The sequence below is a fragment of the Triturus cristatus genome, chromosome 4_2 (assembly GCF_964204655.1).
Source record: "Triturus cristatus chromosome 4_2, aTriCri1.1, whole genome shotgun sequence".
NCBI classification, from domain to species: Eukaryota; Metazoa; Chordata; class Amphibia; order Caudata; family Salamandridae; genus Triturus; species Triturus cristatus.
In genome coordinates, this window is record NC_140586.1 from 701901663 (window position 1) to 701916731 (window position 15069).

Here is a 15069-nt window from a genome sequence, read left to right on the forward strand (position 1 = left end):
CCCACCACACCTTCCACTGTTTCTCAAATGACAGACGGAGGACCATCTCTCCATTTTGCAGCAGGAAATGCAATGCTTTTTCGCCAAAGGGGCTATCTAGGGTGCCAGCGTCAGAAGTGGAACGCGGTTGCTATCCCAATTACTTTCGGCTGCCCAAGAAGGACAGAGGCCTCTGGCCTATATTAGATCTGCACCCTCTCAAACCCTCCCCCCAAAAGTAATAGTTAGAAATGCCCCCAGTGGACCAGGTCTTGTCTGCCCTCGAGTCTGGAGACTGGATGGTGGGGTTGGACCTACAGGGTACCTATTTTTACATTCCTGTACTGCTGGCTCATAAGCGTTACCTGTGCTTCATGGTGGAACAGGAGCATTTCCAGTTTGCTGTGCTTCCCATTTGGTCTCACTGGTGTTCACAAAAGAAATGGTGGTGGTGGCAGCTCATCTTTTAAATTGTGGGGTACGAGTCTTCCCCTACCTTGATGACTGGCTGCTGAAGGCAGGCTCACCCCAGGCAATCTTCAGCCACCTCCAGACTACAGAGAACCTACCGTCAACTTGGGGTTCGCTATCAACATGAAAAAGTCAAAGCTGACTCCTTCTCAGATGCTCTCCTTCTTTGGAATAATTCTAAACACTGTTCGGTTTCAAACCTTTTTCCCCAGGGAAAAGAGTCCAGGACATTCAAACTAAGATCCAGATCTTTCAGCCTTGGTCCTGGATTTTAGTGAGTTAGACTCTAAGGCTACTGGGAGTGATTGGGTTCTCTATTCTTCTGTTTGGGCACGCAAGGTGGCATATGTGGGCTCTGCAGTGGGATGCAAAGTCTCAATGGGCCCAACTTGAAGGAGACCTCTCTGACCATGTTAAGATTTTGGAGGAGACTGCGAAAGATCTGCAGTGGTGGAGCTGGATCGCGATCGTGTCAGATATAGACCCCTCTCCCTTCCACACCCAGAGCTGACAGTGATGACCGATGCATATCTTCTAGGTTAAGGTGGTCATTTGGGAGAGGTGGAGATCGGAGGCCTCTGGTCTCTGGCCGAGTCCCGGCCCTACATGGAGCTTTCTGGAGCTGAGGGCCATCTGCTTGGCACTGAAAGCCTTCATGTTATCAGTCAAAGGGAGGCTGATACAAGTACTCACGGACAACACCACCGCCATGTGGTGTTGCAATATTAAGGTGGGGTTCGGTCATGGACCTTGTGCCAAGAGGCCTTGTGCCTCTGGAAATGGCTGGAGCACTAAGGAGTTTTCTTGGTGATGAACCACCTGGCAGGATCATTGAATGCCAGGCAGACAAGCTTAGTCGTCCGCACCTAATGGATCATGAATGGCAGTTACACACGGAGGTGGTGCATGGTCTCCCCTGCGAATGGGGAGAACCTTGGCTTGATCTGTTCGCTACTGGGACATGCGATGTCAACATTTTGGCGCACTGAGAGTTTTCAAGGCATTTCTCGCTCAAAGACACATTCCACCTCCAGTGGGACATGCGACTCCTGGATGCCTTTCTGTCTTTCCCACTCCTGCCCTGATTACTGATTACTCAGGAAGATCAGGGCAGACCTGGCCCAAGCCATCCTGGTGGCTCTAGATTGAGCATAGAGAGTATGGTATCCAGAACTCCTGGGCTTGAGCATTGTTTGTGATCAGGTTGCCCCTCTGGGAGGACCTGCTGTCGCAACAACAGCGCAGGGTTTCTGCAACAGACCTTGGTAATTTCAACCTTCATGCTTGGAGATGGAGCGGCAACCGCTGAAGACCTTTGACCTTGCTCCGTACGTGGTTTATATCATCTTTGCAGCTAAGCATCCCTTGAAGAAAACTGTATATTCCTGTTATTGAGACAAATTTGTGGGTTGGGGCAGCACACTCCATATTGACCGCCTTCAATCCAAGTTATTTGAAGCTCTGTGGTTTATCCTTTCTCTTGCTAGGTAAGGCTTTGATTTAGGCACAGTTACAGTTTATATTTCAGCCTTCTCAAGGTTGCCAGATCAGCTCTCACTGTTTATTCACCAGTTGTGATGAGATTTTTGAAAGGGCTACAACATATGTTTCCTCCTTCTCCCTTTGTGATGCCCCAATGCGTTCTTAATCTGGTCCCGACTTATCTGATGTTCTCTCCACTCGAACCGCTTCACAGCTGTCCCTTACTGCTCCTTACCATCAACACTGTGTTCCTGTTTGCCATCATCTTGGCATGGTGATCGAGAGAGCTTCAGGCTCTTTGTGTTAATCCACCTTACACTACCTTCTTCCCACACAAACTGGTACTGCGGACTCAGGCATCCTTCTTGCCAGAAGTTGTGATGCCATTCCACATTGGTCAAAGGAGGAAGAGAGACTCTGTCGCTTGTACCCCAAGAAAGCAGCTGAGCTTCTACATAAATCATACCAAAGAACACCGGGTGGACGTTCAGCTCTTTGTGGGGTTCGCTGGAGGGAAAACGGCAAGGCAGTGCAGAAGAGAATCATTTCCCACCAGATTGTGCTCTACACCTATCTGCTATGCATTGGCTAAAAAGCAGCCTCCAGAAGGACTACATCCTCATTCAACCAGGTCCAAAGCTGCTACCACTGCGTTAACACACTAAGGGGGAGATTTACGAAGATTTCACGCTGTGTTTGTGTCACAAAAGTGACGCAATGGGCGCAAAATCTGTTTTTTCCAATTTACTTTCCAGCGCTAAACTTGTTTAGTGCTGGAAAGAACGTGAAAGTAACGTGAAGCAGTGCATAGCGCTGCTTTGCATTACTTAGTGCCAAGGGGGTGTACCATGCATTTCCATGCAACCACCCAAGGTTTCTGACGCTAAACCCCATTTATTAAATAAAGTAGACCGAGTTTAGCGTCACAAAACTGCACCCTTTTGAAGTAGGCACAGGGAAGGAGAAATGCTGTAATTTCACCTTCCTTTTCTCACTTTATACGTGTGCTGCACTTTACAGCACACATACAAAGAGGGAAAAAGTCTAAGCATGGTATTTTGCACTGATCCACTATCCTTCCAGTACAAAACCTATGCTACACTCATGGAGACACCTTTGCATTCCTCTCTACCCTGGGCAGTACAGCTTTTTTTTCTTCCTGGCCAGGCTACAGCAGCAGGACTTTCTCTAGAGTGTAGGGATTGTTTTTAACCTTGGGGAAAAGAATGCCTTGCTTGGTAGGCTTCCCTCGGTGCCTCTGTGCTCATGCATCAGAGTGTTTCCAGAGGTTCAAACAGACAGAGCAAAATGGTTCAAGAGTGGCAATATTTATTTAATACTGTGGGTGCTGGCAGGAAGCCAAGGTGAATCAAGCTGGGGTGCCACGTTCAATAGTCACAACCCCAGCCAACCAAAGTGTAGAGCCTAATTTCAATGACGTTGATAAAGATGGTGAAGTGCAGACATTAAGTGACAAGAAAAGGTTGATTCCTGTAAAGACGTTATAGACACGTGATGTAAGAACTCAGAATTTTCCAGTCTTGGCGTAGCCACAAAACATATGTTGGGCTTCACAGGTATCTTTATGAAAACCTGAAAGCACAAAGGCCTGGCCAAACCTGCATTTTGTGCATGGATCTGAGTTGCATATTTGTTGTAATTGAAAACGCACATTGACTAAACTGTGACAGGTTCTGAAGAGTAGCCAAAAGGGACTATGAATGAGCTGTGGTATTAAGCTATGTAGAGAATCACTACCTTGTGCTGCACATTGTCTCTCCTAGCAGAGGTCACCATTCATTCTGCACACAATTTCCATGCACTCCACACTGTACACATGCAATCACATCCACCCACCCAAATTTCCATGTTGCGGTAAAGGACAAACATATCAGGACCCTGTTGTTTAACAATCTGTAGGACACAGAATTGCAAAGCATACAGTTAGACCAAGAGTGCTCAGGCTTGGAGGTTCAGTCATTGTGGGGCATTGTGGGGCAGCCTCAAATAACCTAGATAAAAGCGATTCCTTACATCTGGATGGAAACGACATAGAGAGTGAGAGAAGAAGACGGAAGTCAAAATTCCCTTGCTAATGAAGGGCATAGAAAAATCTGGGAAATTAACATGGTCCATGGTGTGAGAGGACATATACTTACCCAAAGCACAGGAAAAAAGCTTGTGTAGGAGAGCCGGTAGGCAGCGTAGACAAGAAACCAGTGGTTTTGTAGAAAACCAGCCCCCACAAAAGTTTCTTGTCTGCAACTCGAGTTAGAGAAGTTGGGCTTGTAAGATCCAAGTTATAGCATATATGAATTTCAGTGACCATAGTTCAGCTAAAGAAAAAGAAACTCAGGGTTGTACACTTGCTGTTAAAAGTTGAGTTCTATCCTTCCTCAGTGCTTAACTTTAGCTGCTGGTTTCCCATGCTCGGCACTGGCACTTAATTGTCAACACCAGCACTTTTACCAGTCTTCCACATGGTGGCACTCTTTGTCTGATTTAGGGATAAGCACTATAGTTATTATTAATTCAATATAAACTAAACATAACTAATGCGTGCTGCCCAAACCATTCTTATAGCTGTGGAGGCCTGGATTAGTCTGAATTGTAACATTTGTGGGAGTGTTATGGTTAGTAGGTATGTGGGCACTGTCATTTGGTGGCGCTGGCAGGGACAATGGGTGGTGGAAGCTGCAGTGGCCTTCTAACAAGATCCCTGGCACTTATTTTTTAACTCATCACTGTCCTTTTTCTATTAAGTTTGACATATCTCACATTTGCCTGTGGTTGACATTTCCTGGCTTTAAAAACTGGTTATGTCTTAGCTTCTAGGAACTTGATAGCCTCCTTGGAACTTAATAATGTCATTGAATGCAGAATGGCTCAGTCTTTTAGGATAGTGTGTAGAAAAGATAACAATATATTGCATGCTGACTCTACAAAACTAGGAAAAGAGAAGGGTCAAAGGAAAGTAAATATTTTCCTCAATGCAATGATATTTTATCAATTATAATTGTCTATAACGTGCCTCTCTCTCTTTAGCTTTGGCCTGGTGTTATGTAGGGATGATGCTCGAAAGAAAAGACACTTTCTCGACAACTCCGATGGGTATCCATGACTGCGGCTATTCTGGAACAGATCCATTGGATTGCTTTGGCAAAGTACATTTGTTTCCCTTTTCCTCGTTTATTTTCTGTATATTAAACTTGCATATAAAGTTGTTCATTTGTATAGAAGTGTGAGATTCAGAATTTAATCATTGCATATGGCAAAAAGAAAATATGGGAGGATTGATTGGCCACGGGGTTGGCTGTCTTCAGGGGTTTGGGTGTAGGACCCTGCCACAGGCCATACCCTGCATCCAGCGCCCCACTGCACATGCCTGAAGGCCGTGAGCAGCAGAAGATTGACTTTATGTATGGTGATAAAATATTACTTTACGTTAAAAAACCTTGAATATTCACTGAAAAAATAAAGGTTAAAGTGACATTATAGTTAGATGAAAACTTCAGTGGCAACCTAATGATGTAAACTAAAAAAAACACGGAAATTAACGAGATGTAGTTATCTCTAACGAACTATAACTCACGTCGTCGCCTTGCACAGCTAATTATCCCACATATTCCATCACTCACATCTTCTATGACATAATTGATAATATCACTGTAACATCTGAAATGAAATCATTGATAAGAAAACTGTGCATGGATGGGGTGCGAGTTATAGTTACCATAGGGTACTAGTTATAGTTACTAGAGAGAACTATAACTGCTGTAACTGGTGTATTTCAATGTTTTTTTAGTTTAAAACTTTACGATGTCATTGAAATGTTCACCTAACTATAACGTCACTCTAACCTATGTTTTTTCAATAAATATGTGTGTGTGTGTGTGTGTGTGTGTGTATATATATATATAAATATATATATGAATTATGCAGCAGCTAAGCCCAGCCCAGTTGGTCAAAACAGTGACGATTAGAATAGAGCAGCAGATCACCATAGCACTAGTACCTCACTAAGAAAGGCCTAATGAACTGCAACATGAGCGTTATATGCTAAAAATCATGTATTCATTAGAATAACAATTAATGTACCATGGAAATCTTAGCAAATCGTAGATTTCATGGCCTACTGATTGCACAGTGTACATATCCCACACGCAAACAATCCTCTGAAGTGCACCTGGTGGAAATCTGCAGATACAGATATTTAAACCAATTTTCTGTGTAGAAACTATTATACTCTTCCAGCAAGTGTGAGTGTGTGCCTGCTCCTTTCCCACACTAGAGTAGGAAGAAACCTGTGTGAGTACTCACATATTTAGGAGTGTGTGAGTGACAACCTTTTGATCACGAAGAATAGACCCGTCCCTTTTCTGGTCAGATGTTTACTCCTGCAGACAATCTTACAAGCTAGTGGACTGCCCACAGGAGTGAATGTTATTTTCTGTGGCAGAAATGTCCACCTACCCTGATTCTGTGAATGGGGATTAGGGATGTCATCCATGGCTACCTTTGTCAGTGGAATCAATTTGTAGAGAGTGAAGAGAAGGATGATGTGTCCATAACAATTAAAAGGACCAGGATAGAATTAAAAAACAGAATAGCTGGGGGGGGCGGAGCTTGCTCGCGACCAAGATGGCAGCTGGAGCCGAGTGCTCCGCAACACCGCCTAAATATCCGGTGATTATCCTGCAACTGCGCCGTATGAGCGTCTAGAAACAGCGTCCCCTGATCTCCGGAGACCTGTGGCAACATTTTACAGTGCCCCCGGCTGCCGTACCACAACCGTGGACGAAGTTAGGGCGATTTCTGGGGACGGCCGGGCTGGGCCTCGAGCACCGGACATGCGTGGGTGCAGTGGGTGGCGTTCGCCTGGAACCGCTGCGGCTTGGGGACTGGAGGCACACGCGGAGCGCCGCGACTTGCACACGCGGAAAAATCTCAGCACAGACTCACTCAGCGGGACCGAGTGGTTAGTGTCCTCCCTCCTGGTGTGGCTGCGTGGGACTCGGTGAGGTCCGTGATTGAGCCCCGCTGCACGTCTCAGCCCCCCGCGCTGGAGTGGAGCACCTTACGGGGGGAGCCTGAAGCGACGAGGGAATTGAGACCTTGCTGCCCTGTATTGGTCTTCAGGGTGCTATGCGGACACATTGAAATAGGCGCCTGCAGCGACCCCACCCCCGCATCAAAAAGCAGTGTCTTCAGCTCTCAAATGGAATGTTAGGGGCCTAAATGACCACAGGAAACTCCGTAAGGTACTACACTATTTGCAAAATCATGCTATAGACATTGCCTTGCTACAAAAGACGCATCTTCCAATCGATAGTCCCCTCCTACGCAGCAGAGATCTACGGGACAACATACACGTCTCAGGATTTACTACACACGTCAGAGGGGTGATTACATGGATTAACCCTAAATCTCCATACACTTTAGTTCCACTAGACACTGATAGGGACAACAGATATACTTTATCAAGATGTCAGGGTAGGGGCATTGACTTAGTTCTTGTGAAAATTTACGGTCCAAACTACGACTGCCCGGATTTCTTTGACTCACTGGTGTCCGCAGCCACTAAATACATGGATAGTCGGTTCCTCTGGGGAGGAGATCTCAATCTGGTCAGAAATCCAGGTGTGGATAGATCAGGGGGCCTGAGAGACGTCCCTCTGTGACCGCTAAGGCGTTGGAATGCGCTATGCTCCGTCTGGACTTGCGTGATGGATGGCGCTCGAGATTCCCGCTTAAGGGGGGATACACACATTATTCTGCTTAGTATAACCTCCACACTAGGATACATTTTTGGTTGGCATCCACTCCCCTTTATGATGATGTTAGGGAATGTAGGGTCCTCCCCCGTACACTGTCTGACCATTCCCCCCTGTTGATAGCGATAGCTACCCCTAAGAAAGGCATACCGCCGTTCACATGGCGATTTCCTCCATATTCGCTGCTGGACTCGGCCTTTAAGGCTGAGCTTGCGGAGGCTATCGAGACGTTCTTTGAGACTAACATGGGGTCTGTGGACAGTTTCCAAGTGATATGGGAAACCTTTAAGGTTTACATTCGGGGTATTGCTATGTCCAAGCACTCGGGAGTCCTCCGTGACATTCGCGGACGCCTAGCTGATCTTGAGAAGAAACTGGGTGTGCTGGAGCGGCAACAGTTGCATAATGCGGATGACGCAGTGGCTTCCGAAATTAAGACCCTTTTGGAGGAATATCAGGATGCAGCAGATGCTGAACTTAAACACTTAGGTAAATACGCCATGGCATGTGCGTACGGGGAGGGGGAAAGTCCGGGCGCGGTTCTGGCACAGCTGCTTCGGAGGTGCCGCAGTAAAGCTCAAGTCACGGAACTCAAATCGGCGGAAGGTGAGGTGTTGACTGAGGAGACAGATATAGCCAAGCGTTTTAGAAGTTATTATGCAGAATTATATTCTACTCCGCTCTCCCGGACAGACGAGGAAATCATGGACTATCTTTCCTATATTAAACTACCCTTCCTCACGAATGTACATCGCAAATTTCTGATGCGACCAGTGGAAAAAGACGAGATTGTCCTGGCCCTGACGGGAATGAGCTCAGGCAGTGCACCTGGGGCGGACGGCCTCACCGTGTCCTTTTACCCAGCATTTCTTAATATTCTTTTGCCGCATCTGTCTACGCTCTTTGACGACATGTGCCAAACTGGCACGATGCCACCCACAATGAGGGAGGCAGTAATAGTTCCTATACCTAAACCGGGGAAGCCGCCCGAGGAGTGCGGGTCATATCGTCCGCTATCCTTGTTAAATGTTGACACAAACATTTTTGCTAAAATACTTGCTAACCAGATAGCTCCCCTTGTGCAGATCATAGTTGCCTCCGAGCAAGCAGGGTTCATCCCGGATAGGGACCTCACTTACAATTTACGTATGGTATTTGGTGCCTTCCAGCATACCCGGCACGACACTAAGGCAGTTGCGGTCTTTCTTGATATGGAGAAGGCCTTCGACTCCGTCGAGTGGCCCTTCATGCGCCAAGTCTTGACTAGGATGGGTTTTCCTACAACTGATTGGGGTGCTGTATAATCATCCCTCCGCCAGAGTCCGAGTTGGTAACCTGGTGATGGATCCCTTTAACATCACTCGTGGGACGAGGCAGGGATGCCTGCTGTCCCCACTACTTTACGCCTTAGTGGCTGAGCCACTGGCCTGTGCACTACGTGAATACCACAGCCACAAGGGTGTTAGACTGTCGAAACTTGAGCTAATAGTTTTAACCCATGCTGATGACACATTACTGTACGTCCGCGATCCGGAAAACAATCTCTCCTCTGTCTTGCGCGAGGTGGTGCACTTTGGCGCCCTTTTGGGGCTGCGAGTTAACTGGCCCAAATCAGTTGTTGTCCTGCTCACGCCCGCTACTAAGCAGCACGAACCGGAGTACCCTTTGCAGTGGTCCACGGACTCGATCAGGTACCTGGGTATCCGGGTGCACCCTGACTCAGAGGTTGTCTTCAGGGAAAACTATGGTGCGGCTGTCAATAAGTTGGAAGACGACGTGGAGACGTGGATCAGGTTGTCACTGTCCCTGTTAGGCAGAATCTCCATCATGAAGATGATGGTGCTACCGCTTGTTTTCGTTCTTATTCATGAATATCCCCATGGTATTACCCACATACTTTTTTAGCCTGGTGACGACGTTACTGATAAAATTAGCCTGGGCAGGCAAACATTCTAGAGTTCGGTGGCAGATACTAACCTTGCTGTACCACATGGGGGACTGGGAGCTCCGGGCTTAAATTTATATTATAGAGCTGCGCAGTGTGCTCACGCATAGTACTTGATACACGGCCCTCCGGATGCTCCCCACCTCAGCTACCACTCCCAGCCTTAATATTTGAAGATGCAGATCGCAGGACAGGTATACTTGATTCTTTTAACGCTACGCGCCACGCCTGGTATTTTCTACTGCAGCTTCAGGCAGGAACCCTGTTATATTCCCCAGTCATGCCACTTGACTGGGTTCATTGGTTGCACCCCTGCAGAGACTGAGGGGTGATACAAGCATTAAACTCTTTGAACCTTCAGACGGCCGGTGACCTCTTTCATAACGGCGTGGTTAAGCAATGGGAGGAACTGGGTCAGCGGGAGCCCCCTCATACCCTGCTGCAACAATTCCAGTTTCATAGGACAAGGCACGCTCTATGTGGCATATTGGGGGAGGACCTCTTAGAGCAACCTGAGGTCACGGAATTAACCTATGTCATTAAAGCTCAAACGCCCCGCAAGATTGTCTCCAATGTATATAAGATCGCTATGTCCCACAGGGTAAATCAGTACTCCAAGGCCCGGTTAGAGTGGCAACGAGACCTACAGCAACCGATCGATGATGCCATGTGGGCATATTGTTGCACCAGTACGCGCCGTATTTCGCTAAATGGTAGGCACAGACTAATCCACTTTAAGTACCTCAATAGGGCGTATTACACCCCGGAGAGATTACACAGATACGGGTTACGGGAAACTTCCGCCTGCGATAGATGCACGGAAACAACTGCCGATTTTATGCACCTGACCTGGTTTTGCCCAAGGGTACACACATTTTGGGAATTGGTTTTTAATGAGCTGGCAAAAATAACAGATTCGGAACTCCCCCCGGATCCAGCCCTGGCCCTGCTGGGTTATTCCCAAAAAATCCCATGTGGGAGGCGCAGACTGGTTGACATGGGTCTTCTCTTGGCGAAACGTAGAGTAGCGTTCAATTGGCTTCGCGGCCCCACCCCTACTATGGCACAATGGTCACATGACATGCTTTACTGTTGCACACAGACGGAGAATTTCAGTGAACTTCTAACTCCCAGGAGCCACCCAAAGAACTTCTGGGGACTTTATAGAACATATATATCTGTCAGAGGATCGGATCAGTCTGAGACTGATGGCGACAGGCTGCCCAAAGCCCTCACACCACCTGATGTCTGATCCCCCTTCTGGTTTCAACAGGCGGGCACAATGATTGTTGAGCCGGGGCCATTCCTACATAGATGTTCCGAATGTCCTGCTCTGGAGTGGCTGAAAGCGATAACATCACAGACACCTATATGCTCTATGGTATTTATTCATAATGTTATGCCGAATTATAATTGATCTGTTTGTATTATATCTGATTGTATACAATTGTACTCCATGTGAGTGCCTCACAGTGGTCAGGATGTCGCACTTTGCTACTTGTATGTTCTGTAAAAACTTGAGAAATAAAGAAATAAATTAAAAAAAAAAAAAACAGAATAGCTCATAGGAAGTGTTTTAACCTAATATTTATTAACTCAGTACATTGAAGTGGTCTAATCACATACCAAACCAGGTTAGATTAATAAAACTGTGGTAAATAAAATAAATATTACCTGACTGAATTTCGTACGGAGTCTTAAAATAAAGTAAAATAGCTCAAAATAACAAGAGGCAGAATCCGTGGTATAAGAGGTTTTCTAATGGGCTTTATTCCATTCAAAATGGCCGACTCGAGTGGCGGCCTTCAGGTTCCGTCACCACGAGGGTTCAGGAAGTGAAGTACAATAACTTATTAACAGACATACATTTTTATAATAAGTGCATTACAATGAAACGAATGTAGAAGGCGTAACATTTGATAAGAAAAATGACGTAACAGTGACATAATCGAAACTAGGCGTAATAAGGAATAAAAGAAACATAATTGGCTTGCATTATCAGACATAGGTGGATCTATAAGATAATACTTGGCATAGATGCGCGCGCAGCAGCATGACGTGTAATTGACGTGTAACTAGGGGGTGAAGGGGACTTGACATTTAGCTCTACATGTGGAGACGAGAAGTCTGGGGTCAAGTCATCCTAATCCCAAATCATATCTAACATCCTATGTTTAAAGAACTATGTTATCCACAAGGAAGAGACTCTCGGACAGAATCTATTCTATACTGACTATGTGCGTGTACAAGCGTCTAAGTGTCTATATGAGATGCGAGGGGCAGAAAACTTTCCATAGCAACAGGGCTATGAATCACTTGCATGAAGACAGAGAAGCCTGGCCTTTTGCTTGGTAACTGGAGGAATGTTTACTTAAACTACTAGGCAAGAATGCATCGGCTGAAGAGCAAAATAGATAATTCGAAGGTGAAATACAACTTCTTGGCAGACAGGCGAAAACTGGCCGAGGCAGGCACCGTTAGCTGCACAGAGAGTAGGACAAAGTTCATGGATACAGATGCGAGCTCAAGCTGAAGCTGTCAGAGACAGAGAGCAGGGAAAGGCTTTGAGGACAGAATCGGGCCTACTCGCCTGAACTGTAAAAATGGAGTAACTTGGCCATATAAAGTCGGTGGCCTTTTATACTTAGGAATCGAATATCCAGCCCATTGATGGCGGATCTGACAGAGAACATGTTGACGGTAGACACACATATGTTTGCGTCTTAGAAACTGGAACTGGAGGGAACATACATGTACTTGTAACATGCATATAGAACCGTTGGGGTCCAAGATAGGGGACATAACTGACCAGGAAAATCCACATTTCCACATTCCCTCCTTGTCCCCTTCTTGCCCTTCACGAGACATCAATCTTCATCATTCCATCGATTTGCTCATGGAGCATCATTTCTTCTTCCTTCTTCTTCCGGGATCTTGAGCGAAAACCTTGATGTGGAATACACGATGTGGCACACAGACCACAAATCGCTGGTCCACATTGCAAACATATGCAACAACTGAAAAGCATAAGAAGGCCAATACCTAGGAAGGATAGAACTCTCCATCCCCAGGCTGATATCACACTCCAAAACCACCCGGACCACGTCCAAGTGCCTGGATTCTCGTGTATCTGGCTTACAATCTTATGAAGGCGTGTTATAGCTTTATATACAGATGGCGAATTTTCTGGTATGAAAATGCAGCAGCTGGATCCGATGACCCTGCAAGCTCCGCCCCTATCGGCCAGGATGACGTCAAGGACAAGACGATTCTGGAGAACAACAATTCTCATCACTGATTGTTCCTCTGTCAGATTGCCTAGGGCGGCTATAGTCTCGTTTACTACAGCTTCAAGAGTCTTGGTGAGTCTGCGTATCAGCTTACTATTTGATATTGTACCTATATAGGGAAAGATACCTTTATTGAAATCTACATACTTGTCCCATGCCGTCTCAGTATAATCGACAACTGGGAGATCTCTTCGCTCTCTATTGTGTACTAAATGAACATTTCGATAATAATCAGGAGGAGCTAGGAAAACAGGTGGCAGAAGGAATGCTATGTAACAGGTACCATCCCAATCTAGAGGCAGACGCATATATGCCGTCTGACCACATATAAAGTAAGAATGGCGAGAAGCTCTAAATGAAGATTTGCCTTGATCACTATATTCTACTGTAGTAACGCATTGGCTATGGCCCATATGTATGGAACCAACTTTTCTCACACATAATTCACCCTTTACTGGAAATACTGACATAGTGGGCAGAATTAGTTCAACTTCGGATTTGACATTCAAAATCATAAGATTAGGCGTAAAATTACCTAATTTATACACTTCATTTTCTAAATCAGTTCCTGTTCTACTGGGGTGACCCTCCTTATTAGGGTGACAGACTTTGAATAAAACTAGATTTAGATTTCCCCATATCCAATGTTGTTGATAAACTGCTGTGTCTGGGTCTATGGAATTTAATAAACTAAACCATGCTCCACAGGAGCCATTGCGTGTAAATGGATGTGGAAAGAAAGGCAGAACTCCTTTGTTATTCTGATAGGGAGGGAGTCGGCCACACACCCAACAATTGGTCGCATTACTAGTCTGATGGGAATGATGTAACATACTAATGAATGTGTTATTGCGCAGCGCAAGTCTATAGGACAACTCATGTGGCGGTAGGTCACTAAAAGAATGTTCATCAGTTATATTGAAAACACGTTTAGAAACAGGATGATATATGTGCAAAATCATACTCGTAATAATTACTAAAATACTCAATAAAAACAAAATTAATAATGTCACAATACAGTGGTTACGCAGTAATTTACAATAAGCATGTCGTTTCATTATGATTCTGGACTCTGCATCATTCAGACCTAAGGGATACATGTCGGGACAGATTCAACCGCTTCACCTTGGAGAGGACTTAAACAATCAAATCGTCCGACAGTTTAGATCTGGACCTGAGTTTCTGTTTATAGCACTGAGAGTCATTTTGTTCAACAAAAGGAAGTTTTGAATCAGTCTGTGAGGGAGTGCAGGGCACAGTGTCTATATCTGAAGGTAGTCCATGAAATTTTTTTATATGGGTGGAATGCACCCATCCTTTCCGTCCTTCGATCTTCACAGCTGTTCTGGTCGTCAGCAGGACCTGCTTAGGCAACTTCCACCTAGGATCCAATTGGCTTTTCCTATCAAAATTCCGAACCAGGACAAAGTCCCCGGGGACCACGTCATGGGGTTTCACCTCAGTGTTGTCAGGAAAAGCTGCGACCACCTGTGAACGAGAAGATTGTAGTGCAGACATCAAGGAAGCCAGGTAATCTGTCAGCATATTACAGTCAACATCAGTTATTTTACGGGGTATAGGCGTCCCCCACATATTCGGTGGTCTACCAAAGATCACCTCATACGGGGATAGCCCTGTTCGAGAGTGTGCTACCATTCTCATGTAGAATAGCGCAACTGGTAAGGCTACTATCCAGTCCACACCTTTTTCCTGACATATTTTGGACAATCTGATTTTTAAAAGTTGATTATGTCGTTCCACGAGACCTGCTGCCTCGGGGTGTCGGACACAGTGGAATTTCCACTGATATCCCAACAAAAGTGAGACATGTTTCATTAATTCGGATGAGAAAGGCTGGCCGTTATCTGAATATACAACACGTGGTAAACCGTACCGTGGGAAGAATTCTCGAACTAGCTGCTTGGCAGTAGTCGGGGCAGTGTAATCTGATACGGGATACGCCTCTGTCCAACGGGAGAGAGCGCAGACAACTACGAGGACATATTTGAATCCTCGACAACGTTCCATCTGAATATAATCCATCTGGAGGACTTCAAAAGGATGGTCAGGAGGCTGAAATCCACCCTGCTCTACGGGAACACTCTTTCCTGGATTAAACTGACAACAT

The 15069-nt window shown here is 45.8% G+C and overlaps 1 protein-coding gene across 1 annotated transcript in view; it reads left to right on the forward strand.

Moving 5' to 3' along the window:
* The window catches only part of TTC22 (tetratricopeptide repeat domain 22), a 222604-nt gene that overhangs the window by 131039 nt on the left and 76496 nt on the right, over window positions 1-15069 (forward strand). The window contains exon 4 of the mRNA XM_085602535.1: window positions 4978-5096. Coding sequence (XP_085458661.1) covers window positions 4978-5096 — 119 coding nt within the window. The remainder of the gene's footprint in view (window positions 1-4977; window positions 5097-15069) is intronic.